Source organism: Phymastichus coffea, unplaced genomic scaffold (genome assembly GCF_024137745.1).
Source record: "Phymastichus coffea isolate CEN01 unplaced genomic scaffold, Cenicafe_Pcof_1.1 PCOF00035, whole genome shotgun sequence".
NCBI lineage: Eukaryota > Metazoa > Arthropoda > Insecta > Hymenoptera > Eulophidae > Phymastichus > Phymastichus coffea.
Window position 1 is genome coordinate 880,837 of NW_026706846.1, and position 25,330 is coordinate 906,166.

At 37.6% G+C, this 25,330-nt stretch overlaps 1 protein-coding gene across 2 annotated transcripts in view; it reads right to left on the bottom strand.

Moving 5' to 3' along the window:
• Positions 1–1,976: 1,976 nt before the first annotated feature.
• LOC131663401 (protein TAPT1 homolog) overlaps positions 1,977–25,330 on the bottom strand; it is a 120,446-nt gene continuing 97,092 nt past the window's right edge. For both annotated transcript variants that reach the window (XM_058933796.1, XM_058933795.1), the window contains one exon: positions 1,977–2,658. In XM_058933796.1, coding sequence (XP_058789779.1) covers positions 2,047–2,658 — 612 coding nt within the window. In that variant the 3' untranslated portion in view covers positions 1,977–2,046. The remainder of the gene's footprint in view (positions 2,659–25,330) is intronic.

Sequence of the window (25,330 nt, forward strand, 5' to 3'; positions counted from 1 at the left end):
GTACAGAATTTGTCCTACGGACAAATACGGACAACGAAACGGTATACTGACACTTTTTGACTATACGAAAGCGTGAGAAAGCTCATGTGAATCTATTGACTAACAATAAGTAAAGTGTATACTTGTACGGGTTTCATGTAAATTGCTCCAAAATAGCTGCTCCACAGCTCATGCATCTCCATTATCCTCGATGTGTTGATTAGCTTGCAGGTAATATTGACTAATGTTAGCTCTTGTCAGTAGCTCCTCTCTCCAGTTCGGGTACGAACGGATTTTAATGAAAACGGGCTTGTCGACTATCGAGGTCAAAAATAGTTTGTATAAACGTGATTTAAGTGATACGTGGAATAATTCACAAACCGATTTTCGCGCACAAACCGTTTGACTGAAACCATCCCTATGAAACATCTACCGAACGCGACTAAAAGTATGTTACAGTATGCGAAGAAAAGTTATAGTGGATCTGATTACAAAATAACTCCAATTAATTCTAAATCTATATGTTTTCTTTTATATTGTACATACTTATAAGAAATTCCCCCCCCCCCCAACGTGATCTCACCGATTTCAATAATTTTTTGATTTGTTATAGTTAGAAAAATAAGACATGTTTTTTTTTATCAGTGGAAAAATAATTTGAGGAGGTGAAAACCGCCTTCAAATTTCACCCTAAAAATGAATTTTCCAATGTATCTCAGCTTCTAATTGATATTTTACGATGTAAAAAATTTCATATCACTTCTCATGTGAATACGAAACTAGCGCATGCAATTCAGATCATAAAGGGTGTGACCCTTATTTTTTTCTACCTTTATAAGGGCGGTTTTCGTCCCCTCAAAGTGTTTATCTACCAATAAAAATACACTTATGTCTTATTTTTTTATGAACTACACAATATCAAAAGATTATTGAAATCGGTGAGGTTGACTTGGGGGATTTTTTTGTTAGTAGATATGTCGATCAATGAAGAAAAATTAGACAAGTTAACAAATTTTACCACCGTATTATTTTTTAACGACGTTTCCTCAGCAATTTTGCTGACCTCATGAGACTAGTCACCCGACATCGAACTGTATGTAGGCTAGAGAATATTTCTCAATACCAATGAAACTAAGAAAAGTTTCAGTTTGACTGGAAAAGTTTGTTTGAAGATTTCTCACAAAAAATGGCTTACTACGCAACTTATTACTTTTCGAAGTCTCGAAGCGGATCGACTCACAAACATGTCAGTGTTTATAAGCTCGTCTCTCTTGCATAAAGCGATGAGTAAACATAGTCGCGCGTTTGATGTGTACTTTTTAGTAGAAACTTGCGAGATTAAAAGAAAGAATTTCCTTTCTCCATGCTTTTTCACTCCGTTTACTACTCACTTGGTTTCTACTTATATGCCTACCTATAATTCTTTCAAACTTTCTCTTCAGATAAGAAAAGTCAAATAAAAGAATCTCTCTTGCAGCTGATCTCATAGCAGTGAAGGAACAAGTACTTAGTCTACTTATTTTTGTCTTAGCAGTTGGCAGCTTGCAGTGAGGAGTCTTGAAGATTTTCGACTCCTGACCTCGATTGCATCTCGTTGAATTTGCGCTACGCGTCAAAAAGTATAGGAATTATGTATTGCAAAAGTCGCGTCAGTCTTCTTCTTACGTTTGATGGACTGTTAAGGAACTAAATAAATATCGATCGCGGTTACAGTTTATACAAGAATTTTCGTGCCATTTGGTACACAATACTTTGCATAGAAACATTTTTTCACATAACTGTAAATATTTTTTACCTAATTTTCTACACAATTTGCCACAAGAATATTATTAACAAAATTTTTTCATATACATTTGAAAAAGTTATTTTAAAAAATTTCGGCTTTAAGTATGGTATTTAAGTGTTAAACAATAAAACAATGATCTACGAAAAATTTTATTTATTAGATTGCTATAAATAATAACCTGATATCAAAAGTAATCAATTTATTAGAGTATTTTATTTCTTATTGTTTCTTGTTAATGAAATATAATTTTTATTACAATAGATCAATTAAAAATAGAAACTTTATTGTGATAATAACAGAGGTTCGCTCCCAGCTCTTACAAGAGTCGTTGGAAGAGATGGAAAATTATCCAGTCGCTGAAATTGCGTGCATTCTAGAGTAAAATTTGTATCTAATTGTTCATATGATTTTAACAGCATAGTCTGAGTAAGGAATTTGTTATTCGACCTTGAAGAACTATTTGATAGTAATTCTGTAGATATGTTTTCATTTTCAGATAGCGTATTTTTCCAATCGTTATTTCCTTTATTTTTCTTGTTAATTTCATGCTTTATCAAAGTTGATTGTGGGTGTAGACTGATAAGATCACAAGCAGGTCCTAGAATCATCAAATTGATAAATATTCGTAACGTTGTCAAGATCAAATAAGCTAATATTATAAGTAGGATGTTCATTGGCTTTGCTGAAGGTGTCAAAGTACTGCATAATACTCGAGCGATTGCAACACTAAGAGGTAGTGGAATAAAGCCCATCCTTCTGGCAACTAAATCAGAAGGGTCGGAACAAGCTGTTTCTTGTCTTGTTTGAGCCATGTCATATGCTAAACTAACAGTATATTCTCTATATACTATTGAACATAATTCGTTAAAACGAGTAATGAAAGCATGTTTCACCTGGAATAGTTCATTGCAATTATTATTATTATTAGCTGGTGCGATTTTATATATTTTGAATTTATATTGAACATATTTTATTTTCAGAATCATTTCAAATGGATTTTCATATTTGTTCTATTTATAACTCTGATATAACAAAAAACATCAAAAACGAAAAAGATTTTTATTTGATATCGTTTTCTTTTTATTTTAGATATATTCACGAATTTTTCTTAAACGTTCAGATTGGGTTAAATTAATTTATAGTTACATCCTATTTTTTATCACAGAAAATTGATATATTTTCCGTGATAGAAATAACTTATAATTGAAGCATTACATAAATAGAAATACTTGAAAATTTATTTATCTAATAGTGAGAGAATAGGGAATTATGATTCAACTTTATTAACTTTTCTATTCTTATTTATGATCTTATTAATACTCTATTAATCCCTCTACAATAAAGAAATAAGCATTTTATTTTAATAATGCTGTATAATAATTCTGTAATTATTTTTATTATATAATTGTGATGTATTCATCACAATTAGTATATAAAATGTATAATTATATAGTTACGCCAATTTGTGTTTCGCTGAGAGTCTTGTGCCGACGCCGGTCGAGCACAGAGCCTTTGACAACGGATTATTATATCACCTTACTATTAATAATACTACTTATATTCAATCATTAAAGTGCTTTGATTCAATTATAGTGAAATACCCTCCTTCGTATGAATTTATTAGTTGTATAGATATACACGGCGTAACAAAAGTACCGAAACGATCCTGTATTTTTTCAGGTAAGGTATTTTTGTAAAAGGTTAGGGTCAGGTCTTTCGTAACTTTTTACAAGGAATTCAATGGTGACCTTGGATTTGACCTTGACCTCACCTTTATGGTTATTTCAAAGTCAACTTTTTTTCAAATGGAAACCCCTCTTTTTCATAGCGGCAATTGAAAGAGCAAAAAATTTTACCCCAAGCACCCCGAAGGGGACAGTATTGACTACGTCCACGCAGTTGTTCCTGGGTAATGCTACAAGTAAAAACCAAAATATCAGAAAATTAAGTTCGTGATTAGTGATTCCAAAAATCACTGTACAAGCTGTATTTCCAACGATACTGATAACATGGGAATGTGACCTTTATAATCTACAAATTACCGTAGCGTAAAATTTTTCAAATATATAAAAATATCAAAAATAGATGTTCTCATTTGAAAAAAATTTACCAACTTTACCACTGGTCGGGTCTTGGTGTCTAATTTCCCCATTAGTCGGTTAGATAGCATCGGTTTTATCTTATTCGTCAATCGACCCCTATCACAGTCGTCATTGGTAAGTCTAGTCGCGCGCGTTGGTCAGTTTCGCGTTGTTATCGTCTATCCTTTGCACGCATACGCTCGTTAGTCCTCCCGATCGCCCCCACATGAATGTCAGTATTGTCTGTCTCGGTCTAGCTCAAGCGCGTCGCAACATAACCGCCGCTCGGCTCACGCGTTAACATCGCGTCCTATTGCCGCTGTTCCTGTTGTTCCCCGGAGCGCGTTGATCAATCGTGCGTATGTGTGTGTGTTTCCGACAGTCCTTCGGGTGTGCTAAATGGTCGGCCAGTGGTGTTAGTGTGTATGTGCGGTGTTCCCCTTATGCGTTAACTAGCAGGATCAGCTGATCTCAGCTGCGATCTTTTTCGTCGCCTGGCTTCCTGGGGAAGTGTCGGTCCGAGTTGCTGTGCGTGATAGTGTATGTCCGGGAGTGTAAGGATCGTGCGCATAGATTTGGGCGGGTCCTGAAAACTGTTTTTTCGCGAGGTCTCGGGGCTATTCATATGCTCTTATGTGAGCTGATGGAATCAGCTGATCGGGCGTCCGCGTCTTCTTGTCGGAAGAGGATTCTTCGTCAGCCCTGTAGGTCGGGCTTTTCGCATGATACCGCATCATCACAAACTATGACAGAACAATTCTTGCATTCTTTACTAGAGTTCGAGTGAATGTATTTCGAGCCAGATAGAAATGATTATTGTGATTTATTTTGAGTTGTCCCATAACTAAAAAAAAATAGTTTAAATCATTAAACGTTTAATTATATTTCAGATAATGGACGACTATATTTATAAAAGAAACGGTTTGACAAATTATAGTAAACTAGAAAATGCATTTGTGAGTTCTTCAATGATAACAAGTACAGTAACGCTTAATGATTTTTGCCACCCTGTTGACTAAAAACCTAACATTTTAATGTTTTATATCTCGACTTGGGGTAGTTGTGTAAAACTCTGTGGGTACTCATTTCGTAGGGTTTTTTAGTATCTATTAAGTGATATAAACTACATGTTTGTTTTTTAATTATTTTCAAAACTATGACATCAGAATTAAAAAATGAAATTGAGATTTTTTTTGCCAACTTTGATCCGATATAATTTAATAGGATGTGATGGAAGGTACTACTGTGGGCAAAAAGTAAGGTGAGTTTTCAATTTAAACTTCGCGGGCTTAACATTTCGGGCTAGTTCTTTTTTTCTTGAGTTGGTAGGACTGCGAATGACATCTGGGACAAATTTCATGTCAATGTCATCATCAGTAATATATTTACGCTTGTATTTACCAAACGACCAAAAGTGCATGTTTCGATTTTTACAATGTCTGATTTAATTGAGCAAAGAAGTGCCATCAAATTTTGTTTGCGGAATGAAATTTCGGCTGCGGAAACGTTGAGGATGTTGCGGAAGGCCTTTGGTGATTCTACCATGTCGCAGAAAAATGTTTATAAGTGGTACAAAGACTTCAAAGAGGGTCGAGAACGTGTTGATGACTTGGAGCGCTCCGGACGACCATCGACGTTAACAGATGACCAACACGTCAATAAAGTGAAGGAATTAGTGCTCGAAAATCGTCGGTTGACTGTTAGAGACCTTACTGATATGATCGGAATATCAGAAGGATCTGTGAAAACAATTTTGAAAGACCATTTGGGCCTACGAAAAGTCAAATCTCGTTTCGTACCGAAAACGCTCAATTTCTTGCAAAAAAGTCGCCGCGTTGATGTGTGTGAAACAATGCTTTCTGACTATCAGGACAAGCTCAAATGCATGATTACGGGAGATGAGACTTGGATTTATGCTTACGACCCTGAAACAACCGACCAATCAAGCGAATATCGTGCTAAAGGCGAAGCCAGACCGAAAAGAGCACGTCAAAGTCGTTCAAAAATCAAGGTCATGATGACAGTTTTCTTCGATTTTCGTGGTGTGGTGCACTATGAATTCCTTCCACCCGGCTAAACTGTTAATAAGGAATATTATTTGAGCGTTATGCGTCGTTTGCGTGAAGCAATTCGTCTAAAAAGACCAGAATTATGGGCCAACAACTCTTGGTTTTTGCATCACGATAATGCACCATCTCACACTGCACTCGTTCTTCGTGACCATTTCGCCAAAAATTCGACGCATATCGTTCCGCAACCACCGTATTCGCCTGATTTGGCTCCGTGTGACTTCTGGCTATTCCCAAAACTCAAGAGACCACTCCGGGGAACGCGTTTCGAGTCGATTGAGGAGATAAGAGCTGAATCGAAGAAGGCGCTGATGGCTATACCGGAAAGGGACTATTTGGCATGTTTGGAGGATTGGAAAAAACGTTGGCATAAGTGTATTTTATCGGGAGGGGATTACTTCGAAGGGGATGACATTGATGTAGAAGAATAAATAAAGATTTTTCATTTTACAAACAAATTCACCTTACTTTTTGCCCACAGTAGTAAAATCTGTCTTTACCTTTTGAAAGCTTATCTCAAAATCTGCTACAAAAACAATGCTATAAAACCCATGTCAGAGAATATTTTTTGAGCTGAATCATATTTTATTAAAAAACATATGTTTACGAATCAAATCGTTATATTTCGGAAAATATAATCTTCACAAAAAAAAAACTCTAAAAAAAAAAGTTGTTGCATTTTGGTCAAAAAAACCATTTATAAACATAAAACGATAAAAAAACATTCTTTTTTTCATTTTTTTAGGTTAAAATTTTTTTACATTTTTGGAAAAAAATATTTACCTCTATTGACCGAATATGACTTTTCAACGTAAACAAAGTCGAGCATATTAAAAATATAAGTTTGATTCGTGTGTTGTTAAAATTATGTTTCGGTTGCTTTGATGTTTAAGAACAGAGAACAGTCATTGCCTTATGTCCGGTTTTGTGAATAATTATTGTTCCTATTGCTAATCTTGTGTTTGTTAATTAAAATGAAGAAAAAGAGAAATTTGACTGTTGAACAACGTACAGAAATAGTTGCTTTGCATAAGTTTGAAAAAGTAATCAAAAAAATGTTTTAATTTTCAAAAAATCCAAGAACCGTTGATTAAAACATTGACCATTTTAAATCTAAAGGGAATATTACAATCAAAAATAATGAAGGAAAATATAGAAAGACAACAAGTGTTCAATTCAAACATATTTGTAATATTAGTCGCCGTAATCCAAGTTCAACTACTCCTGAAATATCTGCCATTGCCAGAAAAGATTTTTGTATTAGAGTCAGTGTTTCATCAATAAAGAGAAAACTGAATGAGAACAGACTGTATGTTCGAATCACAGCTAAAAAACCTTTGGTAAAGGATATTAATAAAAAGAAACGTTTGAAATGAGCAAGGAAAGATATGGACTAGACTGTAAATAATTGGAAGAAAGTCCTGTGGTCACGTGAAAGTAAATTTGAAATATTTGGTAATAAACACAGATATTTTATACGACGAGCGCCCAATGAATGATTACACAGATTTGCAAGCTAATGGGTTGTGATTGCTGTTGGCCAATGAAAGGTCATTTCCGAAGTAATTTTTTGCGTAGAATTCGAATCTTTCAGAATTTGGTCATGACGTCAGATTTATTAGATATCCTAATCTAAAAGGGTAAAATAGCAGTTTTTGGTATATTTGAGGTTCCACAATAACGCGGAAAAATTGTTTTTCTGAAAATGGGGTAAAACCATCTGAAAGGTATACTCTTACCCTTTAAAACCTATATTTAAGAATTGAGATATCTCTTTTTTTCATCGAGATATCGTTGATTCAAATAAAGTATTTTAGCAGTCCCGATACTGCTATTTTCCCGAATGCGCACATATGGTATATGCAAGTCTACAACCTCATTGAAAAATATCCTAACCTAAGTGATACATAGATAAAAGAAGATATATTTGTAGGGCCTCAGATTCGTGATTTAATGAAAACACCTGATTTCCAAAAGATGAGGAGTTTAAAGGAAAAAGAAGCTTGGATAAGTTTCAAAAAAGTTGTGAATAAATTTTGGGTTATAATAAGTTTTAAAAAAGCTCTTAATTATCAAGAGCAGATAAGTGGAATGTTAACGAGTTTCAAAAATTTAGGATGTAACATGAGCATAAAGGTTAACTATTTGCATTCTCATTTGGATTGTTTTCCTGAAAATTGAGGTGATGTTAGCGAAGAGCAGTGTGAGCGTTTTTATTAAGACATAGCAGAAATGGAATGGTGTTATCAAAGAAAATGGTCTACAGCTATGCTAGCTGACTATTGCTGGTCGCTTCAACACGATGAGCTACATAAACAATATAAAAAGCGATCTGATTTGTCTCATGATTTGTCGAACAAAAGCAAAAGAGATTTCACAAAAGTCAAGAAAATTAGATATGCTTAACATCAGTCGTAAGCTTGAAAATTTAGTGCTCCAGGATAAATAATATTGTTTCAAGGGTAACATATGTGGTTATTTTCTCCGTATCTAGCATCCGAACCTAATCTTTCTTACTTCTAACCATCATCTCCGTGACATTATTGACCGTAAGGTCTATGCCTATAAATTTTACTAGATGCTGTGTTTATCCTCATTCTAAATACGAGTACTCAAAAAAGGTACGCTTTAGGCTATACCTTTCGCGACCACAGAGTACACAATACGAGGTGTGTTCAAAAAGTAATGAGAATTTTTAAATTTCGCGGGTTTGGAGAGTCCGCTTGTATAAAATTTTTTTTATTATGTTGGTACACATGCCCCTGAAGTACGATCAAATTTTCAGCAATATTCATTGCTTACTTTTTAAGTGGCAGCCGCTAACGTTAGACGTGTTTTTCGAGCTCGGCGATTTTCGTTTGTGAAAAAAAATGGATCAAAGAATTTGTATTAAATTTTGCGTAAAAAATGAAATAAAGTGTAGTAAAGTTTGTCAAATGTTAACAAAGGCATATAGTGAGTCTGCTATGAGTAAAGCAAGGATTTATGAGTGGTATAAGCGTTTCCAAGATGGCCACGAAAACGTTGAAGATGACGAACGACCCGGACGCCCAAGCACATCAACAACCGATGAAAACGTGAAAAAAGTGAAAGAAATGGTTATGAACGATCGCCGAATCACAATCAGAGAAGTCGCTGATGATGTTGGCATATCAGTTGGCTCATGCCATCAAATTTTTTCGAATGTTTTGGGTATGAAACGTGTGGCAGCAAAATTCGTTCCAAAATTGTTGAATTTCGAACAAAAACAGCGGCGAATGGAAGTTGCTCAGGAGTCGCTAAATGAAGTCAATAACGATGCAGAACTACTAAAACGTGTTATAACAGGTGACGAAACATGGGTTTACGGATATGATGTCGAAACTAAGGCTCAATCGTCTCAGTGGAGGCATTCTGGATCGCCAAGACCGAAAAAGGCTCGACAAGTGCGGTCGAATGTGAAGGTTATGCTCACTGTGTTCTTCGATTTTAATGGCATAGTGCATTATGAATTCTTGCCACAAGGTCAAACAATCAATAAGCAGTACTACCTACAAGTTCAACGTCGTTTGCGTGAAGCAATCCGAAAAAAACGCCCGGATTTGTGGCAAAACAATTCATGGCTTTTGCACCACGATAATGCGCCTGCTCACACTTCATTGCTTGTTCGTGAATTTTTGGCCAAAAACGAAACTGTAACGATGCCTCAGCCTCCATATTCGCCAGATATGGCTCCATGTGACTTTTTTCTATTTCCAAAAATAAAGAGAACATTAAAAGGCCGTCGTTTTACAAGCATAGATGACATTAAAAGCGAATCGCTGAAAGAGCTAAAAGCTATTACAAAGATCGAGTTTCAAAAGTGTTTCGAGGATTGGAAAAAGCGTTGGCATAAGTGTATTGTATCCGAAGGGGACTACTTTGAAGGCGACAACATTAATGTAGATGAATAAATAAATATTTTTTTCATAAAACGAAAATTCTCGTTATTTTTTTAACACACCTCGTTGTGACAGGGCTATAGCGATGCTCGCTGGCCCTGTGTGCGGCACTCTCCTCGCATGAACGCAGCGACCAAGTATACGCTATATAGCGACTACATACTTGTGTCGTTGCAGGATCTGGAGGGAGGAGCGCGACGATCGGTGAGGTGTCGCCGTGAGTGCGAGTGAGAGCGAGAAGAGCGAGAGAGAGAGAGAGCGATTTTGACTGATTTTTGACGGCGAGAGAAGTGGGAGCGCGGCGGCGCGAGGCTTGGAAAATTAAGAGAGAAGAAGGGCAGTTAGGCGCGAGCTCTCAAGTAATTAGGGCCGCCTAAGGAGAGTCGGAACGAGAGGACTTTTCGGCTAGAGAGTAACGACGGCCGGAAGTACGACTGCCATTTGCCGGGAGAGCCAGAAGGTCCAAGCCGAGCCCGGACAGGCAGCGACCATTCGCCGTCCCCGGGACAAAGGCCGTGCTGCGGCCTCTCCTGCAGCAGTCCCAGTCATCGCCAGGGCGCCACTTCCAGCGGGCCTGCGCTTTCGCCGGCGTCGTCTCTCTGCCGACGGACCGTCGGCATCCGGTGGGTCGAAAACCTGTTCGTCTCTCTCGCGCCAGCTCTCGCTCGATTACGGACATTTGCGTATTTGATTTTATCGCGCACGCTGAGCGATCTCGCTCGCGTGATCTCGCGAACTCTTGTCGTGGAAAGGCTGAGCGAGCGCGCTCGCCGCGGCGAAGTTAATCTTGTAGCGATATTTGTGAAAAGGCGTCAATAAATGAGATCGCCATATGTAATATCATTGAATTAGAGTGTCCGTTTCTTTGTGTCAACCTTTCCCAGCCAGCGCGAACTTCGGCCTGTGAAAGTCAGCGCCGGCTTTCTTTACCGAGATAGAACCCAGAAAAATTAGCAGAGACCAGCCCATGGCGCACGGAGGCTGACCACTCTTGCATCGTATAGAGACTTAATCGCTCTCCGCCATCTATCGCTCCTGCCTAGCATCAACCCTCTCATCATTTCCAACCTAACTAACCATACCCTATTTTCGTTCCTGCATCTCTTGTATATCCTCTTACGCTAGCAAGTTAAAATATCTACTAGTTTTACAGCTACGACCACCAGTAAAGCATCTTTAGAAAACGTACAGTATGCATTTGCTTCCATCAGGCCGCATCATCATTGAAGCTCCGTCAGACTATTTCAGTACTTACCCTCTTCACCGCAGCGGAAAAAGGAACGTAAAGTTTAAGTTATAGTGTCGTAGCTTATAGGATTCAGGGGTTGAGGATATTATGACACAAGAGTTTGGAGTTATAGCGCCGCAGATGATAGGGTTCGAAGGTTAAAGAAAGGATTTAAGTGTCTAGGGCTATGGCGTCGTAGAATACAGTGCTCGGAGGTTTGGGAAATTAAGGTGTAAAGGTATGAGGTTAAAGCTTTGCATGTGCCATATGTGCGTATCCAGGAAATTGGCTGTTTCGAGACTACTAAAATACTTGATATCTCGATGAAAAAAAAAAGATATCTTAAATCTTAAATATGGAATTTAAAGGGTAAGGGTATACCTTATTTGAATGAAAAAAAAAATTTTTTTTTATAGTTTTATAAGTTTATAAATGTTTTTTTTTACCAATTTTCCGAATTTACCGAAATACTATATATCGATTTAATTCGTAACATGTGTTTTTTAATAAAATACTATATAAGTCAACAAAATCGTATGAAAAAAAATTTCTCGGGCATGAATTTTGTAGCATTTAGGACAAGCTTTCAAATGGTAAAGACAGATTTTACCTTCCACTTTTTATTAAATTATATCGCATTGAAGTTAACAAAAGAAAACTCAATTTAATTTTTTACTTCTGACGTCACAGTTTTGGAAAAAAAATTAAAAAACAGACATGTAGTTTACGCCAATTGATAGATACTAGAAAACCCTACAAAAAAAGTAGACATAGAGTTTTTCACTACTACCCTAAGTCGAGATATAAAACTTAAAAGTGTTGGGTTTTTAGTGGCAAATATCATTGAACAGTACTGTAATTACATTAGAAAGTTTCATGAAACAAAGGTATACATGTTTAACTTAGTTTCACACTTTACTCTATATACTTTTGCTCATCCCAGACAAAAATTTCATGAGTTGAAAAGTTTTATTGCTGAGCAAGAAAACGTCGTAGCTCAAAAAATTTGACAGCATTCGAAAATCAGATATAAATCTTCAAAACATATTACTGTAAAATTAAATAAATTAATTTGAGCTTTTGATAGGTATAAAAAAGTGATAAAAAAACGCTAAAAATCTTGTATCTTTTAGTCTGCTACAGATTTAGCTCCTATAACGTGTAACGGGGTGAATATTTGGACGAAAGAACGTCGCAGCGTACGTGATTGCGAGTATGTGCTCGTAGCAAGGTCAAGGTGCAAAGTCACATACGCGAGGAAAACGCTGGATCTTCGCCCTGCTGCTCAGCTGTCCTCGCACCTCAGCGACGCTGTTCGATGCAGCTACTACCTTGTTAATTGCTCTCTCAATGTGAGAAGTCAAGGAGCCGGTAACGTTCGAGTGCTAGAAGGGGAAGGATTGCGAAAATTCACGCTACCGCGGCCGATACACTAGATGCTCGTGAATTCATTAGGCGAGGGGATTAGGGAGATCGTCTGGCAGAAAATGGCTAGCTGATACTTAAATTCGAACACCTCAGCTTTATTGACTTGACAGATGCAGGTGCGGGTCGCTTATCGAGCGACCGCTACAAAACGATTCAACAATATCGATAATGCTAGGCCGAACGCATGCAATAAAAAAAAACTGCTGTCCGTACAAGAGAGAGAATATACGCGAAGCTGAGAAAAATCGTACGCATGCTTTTCCTCGCAAGCAATATAGGTTGGACGCTACCTTAGCTCTGCCGTTGACGAGCTGACAAAGTTTTATCGCCTCGCTCTTACTGCTACCAGTGAATACAACACGCTGGTACGGACGTCTCTCATTGAAGGCTTCGTCCTCTGCACAGTGCTGGATCTCGAATTTGTCGAGCTCGGGGTTGCGCTTTGGTGTTTGAAGGCGGACCGCGACCTCGTCAGCAGATCGTCGCATAAAACTGAACACGCGAAATCGTACGGGAAATTCGCCGTAACGATTCACAAGAGGCTGCTTACAGTTCATCAAACATGGATACCGCGCTATATTTGGCTTTTTATTTCCGTTTTATCTATCACCACACCGAAATCCTAGAAATGTTTTTTTGAATATTAGTTTTTTTCAATATTAGGTGCGGTGACTCGCGCGGACAGGAAAAGACTGCCGGTACACGTGTGTGCCGCCTATCTATCTCTTTCTCGCGCTTTCTTGATTACGCCGCTTTGTTCGCCTGGTAGCCGACGCCGCTCTACTCGCACGATTCAATTCACGAAACTAGGAATATTCGTTACAAACGATAACTCAAAAAATCAATAGGGTTTGAAAAGTACTGTAATTTAAAAAAATGAGGGGTCGCGTGTATTTAAAAACTATGATTTGCCAGAGCTACAACATTTTTTGTAAAAAAATACGTTTTTTTTTTAAACGCGATTATATAAATACAAAAAAGATAGAAAAACTAAATAGAGAAAAAAGATGTACTTTTAAATACAGAATATAGATATGTAGTTTAAAACAAGATTTGAACAACAAGATTTTTTCAATTTCTTAGTACGAAGGGGGTCAATAAGTCTTTACAAAAAGAAGGAAAAAAAGTTTTTGCGTATATAATTTTTTTATTTTTCATCATAATCTCCTTGAAGGTCGATACATTTTATTAACCGTACAGTTTTTTTAAGCCATCAGAAAAATATGATTTCTGAAAACCCTCAAAATAGGCATTTGTTTCGGCGATGACTTCTTCATTCGACGTGAATCGTTGTTCGGTAAACCATTTTTTAAGGTTAGAAAATAAGAAAAAGTCACTGGGAGCCAAATCAGGCGAATATGGTGGATGGTCAGTTAATTCAAACTTTAAAACGTTAATTTTTGCCATCGAAACTGCACATGTGTGAGCTAGAGCATTGTCTTGAAGGAAGAGGCATTTTGTTTGTTCAAATGAGGACGTTTTTCACTGATTTTTTCTTTCAGCTAACCTAATAATGACGCATAATATTGTCCAGTGATCGTCTGGCCCTTTTCCAAGTAGTCGATGTAGATGATTCCATACGCCAAAACCAGAAAACCGTAGCCATAATCTTGCCAGCTGACTTTACTGTCTTTGGCTTCTTTGGGGCTGGTTCTCCTGCGGTAATCCATTATTTGGACTTTTCTTTAGTTTCAGGAGTGTAGTGGTGTACCCATGTTTCATCTACAGTTACGAGTCGACGCCAAAAGTCTTCCGGATTTCGATGTATGCGTGCCAAAAGAGCCTCAGAGGTGACCACGCGAGTTCGTTTGTTTTCAACAGTGAGCAAACGCGGCATCCATCTTGCTGATATTTTCATCCCTAATTTATCATACAAAATTAAAATAATTGTACCCCTGTGGTCTCAACTAATTCTCGCAATTTTAATCTTCTATCACTCAACACCATATCGTGGATTTTATTAACTATTTCGGGCGTACTCATTTCTACGGGGCGTCCTGAACAAGGTTCATCTTTTGTTGTTGTACGGCCGCATTTAAATTCATTTACCCAGTTATAAACAGTCTTAAACACAGGGGCAGACTTGCCATGAACGGCGTTCACCTCAACTGTGATTTCTTTTGGTGTAAGGCCTTTCAAATGAAAATGTTTTATCACCGCTTGAAACTCTGTTTTTCCATTTTTCAAATAAACCAATAACTTTTTGTTCAACCAACGCTCACAAAAAAACGACTTCAAGATTCGAGCTGAAACTTTGTACGATATCTAGTTAGTAGTATTGCTTGCCAAAAACATCATAATTTAAGCGTGACGAGCACCATCTCTTGGATTTTATAAAGACTTATTGACCCTCTTTCGTATATTGGAAAATTAAAAAAATGTTTATATAACTCTCCGATAATGCAATATTTAAAAAATTTTTTTTATTCTATTATTCTCAAATTGATTTCACTTTTAAATTATACATTTTGGAACGGTAGTCGATTCAATTAATCGATCCGTTCGCGATTCGTCTACTCGCGATGTTAGTTCGAACGACTAAGAGAGAGAAGGGGCGCACGAGGGTTTTAATATTCAGTTAAGCCTCAGCTGCTTTTGCGAGAATACCGCCAACTTGTTTTGCACTGTGTTTCGCCGTTTCTTATAAAGTTTGCCTGGGATTGTATACGTGCGTGAGTGCATCAATCAAGCAGTAGCAGCAGCAGCATTATAGCAACAGCAAGCAGCAGCATTACAGCAGCAGCAAATAGCAGCAGATTAGAGAGCGAGGCAGAGCAGCTGATCAGTTCGAGGAGCATCGACCGTTGATTCTCAACAACAATTACGGCTGATCACCGTAATTGCACCGCAGGGTAGGTGCAGCTCCTTTTATTAATGCGCGACAAAATACTTTCGAATGTATTTTGTCAATCGTGAGCGTAATTTTTGTATTCGCGCCGAGCGTTATATTTCGCGGCAATTATCGAATTATCTCTCTCACTCTCTTTCCGAATTATAAGAAATAATTGTGAATCCTATTCGCGTGCGTTAGTCTTTCGGCCCGTAAAAGATTGTAATTTTCTAGTCATAAACGTTATTAATTTTATTCGCCGCATTACGTCATTTCGTTTCTTAATAGTTTAACGAATCTATCACGGATTAAGTTTTGAACCGATTTCATCTAGGGGATTAATTGGGTTAAGCATTAGGTCACTCACACCTAAGATAGATCGAATGTCACAAGTCAGGTGACTTAGGGTGAGTTCAATTCGGTTGGAAAACAGACACTGAAACGAAAGTATCAAACGTAAAGGCAAATACACGTATAACCGTACGTGTTTAACGGAGCGGCGGTTAGCTCTACATCGTGGGAGTTCGTGCTTCAATAAATTCCCTTTGTATTAGTTAATCCACCTCATTACATTATATACATTATTTACTGATTTATTTCATATTAATAATTAGAGTCAGATTGAAAGAAACGAATTCTTACTCATTAACGCGATAAGACCACAAGAGTACGAACTATAAAATAAATTATAACTGATACGAACATCACATAGATGTAATTATTACTAACTCAATGGCCGTAACCTGTTTGCTGTCACTGGCTTTCGCTTTCTTTTACCTTACCTTAGCCTATTTTTTGGCGGCATGAGACGCGGCTCATATATACTACGTGTCGAACGCCTGCCTATACCTGCCTCTCACTCACCCGCACTCTTTCTCTCCGCCCCTCCCCCTCTCATTCTTTCTCCTTGTTTACAGAAATATTCAGGCCTCTCCGACCGCTCATCAGTGATCTTTGGCAGTTGTAACAAAGGGGGCCTATATTAGATCCATTCTTATAATATGCCTAATGCCGATCGCTGTGCCTTACTAATAGTAGAGGAAAGGGGGAGAGAGGCAGAAGAGAAACAAGCTAATTGTCTGCCCTCATTACAATTAAATTAATTAATTATTCATTCTCTACAATTATACATTGATCCACTTAAACTTAATTTCGTTAACATTAGACTGCATCGTTTATTACAATATATTGAAAACAGGTCACTTAATATGGTATTGTCAATAAACATGAAGAATTATTATTATAAGTATATAATCCATATTATCCAAATATTTGAATCACTGTACTGCATATATACAAAATTTCATGTGAAAATGAAAAGTTTTTTTATCTACGAAATGTATATTCGAAAATTTCCTCTATTAAGGAAATTAATATTAATAAAAAGGAAAAAGTCTGGTCGGATAAGATGGTTAAAATACCCTTTGAGCCACCCGAAAAAATAAATAGACCATTATGTCCAGCATGTTCAGAAAACGCTTTTGCAAAATTTTCAGACCTTTATATCAATCGGGGTCTCATACTAGACCTTATTTTATGTTTTAGGGTTTTTGTAACGATATCTCGATCAATTTTTGAGTTAGAAAAAATTTTCTTTTTTCATTCTGTAAGGTTTTTTAAGCCCCACTATACTGTCCGAATTAAAAAATTTTTATAACGTTATAAAAATTTCAAAAATTTTTTTTGAAAATAAAGGTATACTCATGTGTTACAAAGGCATGTGTTACACTTGTAAATTAAAGGTTGGAAATTGGATCATCGATTTATACTTGTATAATGGTACGGACGATGAAACTATAATATATCTTTTCCATATATTTTATCATGTGGAATACGATGCTGCTACCGATTTTGCCATATAACTTACTCACAAATCGCTAAAAGCGGAAAATCACTAGAAAATCTTATACTCCTTATCTCAGGGTTCTTAAATTTTAATATATCTTAAAATAAGAAAATTGTTATTAATGGAAAATGGTTAATGAATAATGAGATAACTAATATAATCTTAAAGAAACAATTTTTTTATTTATGAAATATTTTATCACCTGTTTATAATAATAAAAAATATACTAATCTATATTAATTCTCATCACTATCTTCTTTAATAACAGGAATCGAATAACAAGATAATACTGTTTATAAATATTTGTGAGATGTTCTACGAGTTTTACAATGTAGGATTGCATTATAGCATATGATAAATAGTAAATAACAGCGGCTACGTGAGAACAACGACCGATTATTATTCTCTCGCCATTAGCGCACTCACAGTAATAGCGTAAAATGCCAGCATAACCGAGAGTATCTGGTTTATAATGAATGTAGCATTAGTACACTGTATCTGTTCTAGGTCTTGATCGTACTTCTACCTTCAGAAGATTAGATAATATTTTATAATAGCGTACATTAAATTCATTGGTCACATCCATCATTTCAGCCAAATAGGATATCGCCAGTTTCATTTGATATGCTCTAGTGAAAAGTTTGTTATATCCTTTACTGTAATTGCAAGAAAATCTTATAGATCAGCAGATGTTAATTTTATAAATAAACTGGTTTTTCGGCTATATCTTCCTGATCTTACTTCAATAGCTACGCTATTTTCTTTAGGATTTTTGTCAAGTATTTAACGTAATATCTTATTATCTAAAGAAACAGTGGTAATAAGTATTATTTCGAATTGATTTACTAAAAAACAAATTATTCTGTAGGAGAATAGCGATTGTCCAATTGATGATGGAAAAACTTTTGTTTTTGAGCTACATTACCATGTATAGCTTCAACTAGTCTAGTCTAAGCTGTCGTTTGAGTAGGATGCTCTGCTTGTATCTCTAATATGCCTTATTGTCTTAATCTATCTTTAACTTTCTTTAATGGTTCATTGGTGATATAATATTACTCATGTTATTTATTGACTTTTTGTCTAATAATTTTTGTCTGAAGTGACTTTTCGTTTAGTTTGTCTTTATTTGCACATTGTGAATGGTGACTATTTTAATCTGTATTTAACTTTAAGCGTGCAATTTGTGTTTTTGCTTCTTGCGATATTATTAACAATGTAAATGATATATTATTGAATTTATTGAACGATGGCGTCTTTACAACATGATGTGTGGAAATGTCGTTGTTTCTCGTGTCCAAATAACGTTTTCATAAATCTTGCTCATACTGTAAAGTGACCTGAATATAAATCCTATTATCATCGCAGCTGTGCAAATAAAACGGCGAAGCTTTCTGACGGTTCATTAACAAAATGCTGTGGTAGAATGGATTCATTGCGACCTAGGACATCATTTTTGCTTGGAACAAATCTTCATATGTTGAACGAATTAGATTATACCGCGGCTAATACACTTGATCAGTCTGAACTATCCAAGCCGATTAGTACTCCTTCACAGCAAGCGCCAGCATCTTCATGGGATGAGTTGAAGGGATTCATTTGTGACATCAAGTATCAGATTATTAATCAGATTACTCGCTCTATTAATGATAAGATTAGCTCTATTGATGATAAAATCACCAGTATGCAGTAGGATATAAACAGCACTTGTGGTGTCTTATTCAAGCAAATCGATGCCCTTCATTCTACGATAAATGACAATGTTAGTCGTATTGATTCAGTTGATCAATGAGTGTCACAGCTGGAGATTAGTGTTACATGTATGCTGAATAATATCGAGGAAGATATTATTGCCGAACATCATGAAATTAAAAAGCGAGAGAGAAATTATATTATTTATAATTTCTTACTTCTCTACAATCACTACTTGATGGAGTACCTTTTGATTGCACTTTGGGTTGCAGGTAGTTTGATTGGGAAAGCGGACAGAATCGACAACTAGACCGATGAATGTTTTGTTTGTGTCCTCTGTGTATGCCAGTTGGCTGATGTGGCACTCTTCAACTGTTTTTAAATCTATTAAAGAAGTTAAGTGTGGTCCGGATCGGACTATTAAACAACGTTAGCAGCTGAAGAGATGTATTGATCAAATGAATGTACCAGTGTGCTGGTAAAAAAAATCTTAGGATAAGAACAATAAATGACGTTTCAAATTTACTTCTCAAAAAACCAATAAGTGCAACCACTTCATCTTCTTCAGTAGAGCTTAGTATTTATTTTCAAAATGTAGGTGGTCTTAAGTCAAAGTTGAAAGCTTTTATACAGAATGATATCATATGCTCTCCAAATATAATAATAAATGTTGAATCCCGGCTTGATTCATCACTGCATGACGCTCCACTTCATATTTCACGATATAGTTTTGTTCATCAAGATCATGAATTTATGAAGAGTATCAAAGTTGAGAGGTGGATCGCTTGTCTGGCTAAAAAATAGGTTCTGAAATTTTGAAGCAATATTCAACAGGATTGTCAAACGAATCAGGTTTTTCATCCAAGTTCCCACTTTTGTACCAAGCATATTTAAATACGCTTTTGAATCTAGTTGAAGATAATTGATTATGTGTGATAGACTGTAATTTTATAATATTATTCCTCTCATGTAAACTGATGTCTGATCCGAATAAAATAATGGCATCAGATATTTCTCTTACAAAATTTTTCCAAAACCGAATACATCCAGTGGTTGAATTTTGCCTGTCATACCCTTAGAAATTGTCATCAATCGAAAATTTGTATCTGCTGGTGCTACTTCTCTTACAGTTCATTCACACTGTCCACTCCATGAGTCTATTAATAAAATTGCTGTTTTCCCACAGTTAGGAAAAAATACATGTTGCAACCATGTTTGAAGTAATTCACTCGACAGCTTTCCTGATGCACTTGCTCGCAAAAATATATTAGGTGCATTGAATAGTTTTTTTTTAAATAATGGGTCCAAACTCTCCGTTTGTTTTTTTTAATACCATAAAAAGGGATGATAGCAATGTACGAGGTCTGTCCGAAAAGTATCGGGCCTACGTTTATATCTTCGCGCCATAAGATTCGAGCGACCTCTACCGGACAGAAACGTCAACAGTAAAGCCTCACGAATCTATTGGTTACTTACTGACACCTGCCGGACGTATAGTTCATGCGCAGCGTATCTTTGTTTACAGTACCTTTTTCGCGTTCGTCGAATTTTAATATTGCCAAAATGACTGAAAAACAAGATCAACGAATTTGCATAAAATTATGCTTTAAACTCGGAAAAACGAGTTCGGAAACTATTGAAATGATGCAAAATGCCTTCGGAAGCGAGTGTATGAGCAAAACACGAATAAAAGAGTGGTATAAACGGTTCAAGGATGGTCGCACTTCTGTCGATAGTGATTCTTGTTCCAGCCGACCTTCGACGACAAAAACCGCAGATAATATTGAGCGGGTGCGACTTGCAATCGAACTAGATCATCGTATAACTGTGCGAGAACTAGAAGAAGACCTTGGGATACCAAAAACTATCATTTCAGAAATTTTAACCGAAAATTTAGGAATGAAACGCGTGTGTGCGAAATTCATCCCAAAATTGCTCATAGCAGAGCAGAAGAACATCCGCTTAGAAATCGCTCTGGACAATCTTGAAATGGTCAATAATGATGATAATGTGCTTAGAAAAGTTATTACAGGTGACGAATCATGGGTTTATGGTTATGATCCTGAAACAAAACAACAATCTTCACAGTGGAAGCATTCTGAATCGCCAAAACCAAAAAAAGCACGTCAAAGTCGGAGCAATGTTAAGTCAGTGTTGATTGTTTTTTACGATTGTGAAGGTGTTGTACATCACGAATATGCACCAATAGGTCAGACAATCAATAAAGAATACTACGTTCAAATTTTAAAACGTTTGCGTGATGCAGTAAGAAGAAAACGGTCGCACTTTTGGGAAAGTGGTGACTGGCTTCTCTATCACGATAATGCGCCAGCGCATTCATCCAATCTTGTGCAGCAGTTTTTGAGCAAACACAATATCACATTGCTTCGACAACCTCCATCCCTAAAGCTGAGTTCCAGGATTGTTTTGAAAAGTGGAAACATCGATGGAACCGTGTTATTCAATCAAGTGGAGATTATTTTGAAGGATGTCACCCACCAGATGATAAAGAATAACGCTAACACGAAAATATAAAGGTAGGCCCGATACTTTCCGGATAGACCTCGTACCTTCTGCAGATATTGTCGGTTGAATCGTATAACTATATGTAGTCGATGATACTGATTGTACTACTGATTCGACTGCCTTCTTACCTTTTTGCACAATGTTCTGCCAGTATGCATTTTTAAATTGAATCCACTTTGATCGGAATTATATATGTTACTTGTACTTTTGGTTGATAATTCTATTTTTATGAGCTTGATAAAATTTTGACAATCTAACTTTAAACTAGCCTCATTTTCAACAGATACTTTAATCACATATTTAGTTATTTTATGCGATACAATTTCATGCTTTTTTTTGAATAGTAATATCCAATTGGGTGAAGCTTTAAACCAAGTCATATCTAACTCATACTTTTTTTGTAAAGCCCATCTTTTAAGATCTAAATCATGCACTGTTAATTTCCGATCTAAAGCATCTTTGAGTTGTTGTAAAGTATATTTTGAAACTTTAAACAGATTCTCTCTTTTGGTCCCGCCTGTCAAAATTTGCTGTTTCCATGTTCTCAACTGACGTTCTGACGAAATTTGTTTATATTTACTCTGGACGGAACTTCAAGACAGTTTCTTTTTCTTACCACTTTTCCAGTATTCAACAGCTTTTCTTTTATATCCATTGTCGAGTACTGTATTTGTTACCGTACAAGTAGGTACCTCGTCATAGTCTACACCATGTATTTCTTCAAATTGATCGTCAATTACTTCTAGATTAATATCAAAATCATCGTCCAGGAAACATAAGTTCTCACTTGTCTCACATTCAAAACCTGAATTCGTTTGAATGCGTTTTCTCAATATATCTTCAACATAATCGTGTAGCTGCTTCTCTGCATCGTTTAATATAGGTATGCTCTCTACAACCGCACTTATGTTGAATGTTTTCAGTATTTTTTGAATGACGTTGTGAATTTCAATTGCCATTCAAACACAATTTTGATATTCGAAAACGTAGATGTAAAGCGAAGTTCTATTACTAATTTACTGAAGTATCCTGATCGAATATGCTTAAATATAATGTAAGTGAACAAAACATGTTTTGAAGTTGACACCAAACAAACCGATATCAAATCAAGGTGCCCGAGGTTTCTCCACTATTAGATCTTGGCATATCACATACTTCAACGATTGCGATTTCTATCAAGGAAAAAAATAGTTGCAGTTCCAATCTTACTGTTTGAACCACATGAACCGCATTCGTTGATTGTGGTTTATATCAAGGAAAAAAACAGTTGCAGTTCCAATCTTGCTATTTGAACCACATGAACGGCATTCGTTTGTAACGAGGGCAGCGCCTTATTCGGCACTGACGTCACCAATTTATTAAGTGGAGAGTAAGAGAGGCACTTTCGCTCTTCAACAATCGGGGAACGAGAGGATAGGTCGAACGAATAAACAATTTTCCTTAATTAAAACACACAACTTAAATCTATTCAGACAAACAAATACAAAATCGGATATAATAAAAGTTTACTTCACGCGCATATGAAAAAAACGACTTAAACTAACACGGGTGGATGAATTGCCCGGCGGCTAAATCGCCTTGACCATTCGCCTCCTTACAAATGAAAGAATACGTCGAAACCTCTCTACCGCATTACGATGAGCGTAGCCGGCAAGTGATCGCCTGGCTACCTATCGTTCCTACGCGGCCGCGCATCACCATGAGAGAGAGAAATACCGGGAGAGAGAGATAACCTGACCTTTGTCCTTGGCGATGAGCCGGCAACGTGGAGTTGACCTGGCCGCTGGCTGGACGTCTTCCTCGGCGTAGCCCGTGGTGAACCCACTGGAAGTCATGCCGTGCACGGTGACGAGGGCGGCACTGAATGCCCTGCTGCAGGTGTTGCCACACGTAGCCTTGTCTCGCCCTGGTCTGGTCACTGCTGCACTTGTGTTTCTTTCTCTCTTTGCGCTGCTTTCCTTAACCTTTTTTTGGAAACTGATGCACGCCCTTGACGCATCGTCCGCGTTCGCACTCTCGCTGGGCTCTCCCCACCAAGCCCACTCATTAGGCGGCGTGCGACAAAAGCGCTAATTGGTCGCGCGTCACACGCCGGCCCAAACCTGCATAGTGCGTGCATAGGCGCGCACTCTAGCATGCTCGCTAACTCTCTCTCTCTCTCTCTCTCTCTCTCTCTCTCTGTCTCTCTCTATCTCTCTCTACCTCATAGTCGCTGCGCTCTTGCTTCTCCGGGCGCTCTCAATCTTGCTCGGCAATCTTCGGCGGCTGGAAAACATAAAGGCCAGTGGTTAGGCGCAATAAATATATGCGCCAAACGCTGACCACGTCGCCATGCCGAGCGATATGAGGGAGAGAGAGAAGGAGGGCAGACGAGGAGCAAGCGTACTGCTTGCTCTCGTCACACGTTGATTGTGGTTTCCACGTCATGCCACAGTTTGATTTTGTTTTGCCACGCACATACTCGAGTGTGTTTAAGGTGGAAAATAAGAGTAACATTATCTCAGGTCAGTATTTTTATATTGGCTATAACCGTCTCGCGAAATACGTACATATACCTACTAGTATGGTAAAATCAGTTTGTCTAATGAATTTTTTCGTAATAACATAATAATCGAATTTCCTCAGGGATAGTAGTAATATTTGTTGAACATAATGATTTAAAATGAAATTCCCCGTAGCTAATTGGGATTATGAATGACAGGGAGCTTGGTTCCGGATTTCAGAAAATTGGAATGCAGGAGTTCGAGATTACAGCGTGGCAGGGTAACCAGCTCGAGGGTTGATGAAACTGGGATGTAGGAGTTACGGGTTATAGAAGGCAGGGTAACCAGCTCGAGGGTTGATTTTTAAATTCAAAAAATGTAATCTCAATATCAGATGAAATGAACGAATTAATAGAACGTAAATATAACATAAAAATAAAATAAATTTAACGTTATCTTCTGCAATAATTTCGCCTATCTCCTTTTCTTCAGAGATATTACAAATATGTCGAAATTGGGATTATGAAAAACAGAGAACTGGGTTTCGGACTAGAAAATTGGAAAGGGCAGGGTAACCAGCTCAAGGGTTGATGAAATTCGGGTGTAGGAGTTCGGGGTTAGAGCGTGGCAGGGTAACCAGCTCGAGGGTTGATGAAATTGAGGTGTAGGAGTTCGGGGTTAGAGCGTGTCAGGGTAACTAGCTCGAGGGTTAAGAAAATTTGGGTTAAGAGTTTGGGGTTACAGCGTGGCAGAGTAACCAGCCCGAGGGTTGATGAAATTCGGGTGTAGGAGTTCGGGGTTAGAGCGTGGCAGGGTAACCAGCTCGAGGGTTACAGAAATTGGGGTTAAGAGTTTGGGGTTACAGCGCGGTAGGGTAACTAGTTCGAGGGTTGATGAAATTCGGGTGTAGGAGTTCGGGGTTAGAGCGTGGCAGGGTAACCAGTTCGAGGGTTGATGAAATTGGGGTGTAGGAGTTCGGGGTTAGAGCGTGGCAGGGTAACCAGCTCGAGGGTTACAGAAATTGGGGTTAAGAGTTTGGGGTTACAGCGCGGTAGGGTAACTAGTTCGAGGGTTGATGAAATTCGGGTGTAGGAGTTCGGGGTTAGAGCGTGGCAGGGTAACCAGTTCGAGGGTTGATGAAATTGGGGTGTAGGAGTTCGGGGTTAGAGCGTAGCAGGGTAACCAGCTCGAGGGTTACGGAAATTGGGGTTAAGAGTTTGGGGTTACAGCGCGGTAGGGTAACTAGTTCGAGGGTTGATGAAATTCGGGTGTAGGAGTTCGGGGTTAGAGCGTGGCAGGGTAACCAGTTCGAGGGTTGATGAAATTGGGGTGTAGGAGTTCGGGGTTAGAGCGTGGCAGGGTAACCAGCTCGAGGGTTAAGGAAATTGGGGTTGAGTGTTTGGGGTTACAGCGTGGCAGAGTAACTAGCTCGAGGGTTGATGAAATTGGTGTGTAGGAGTTACGG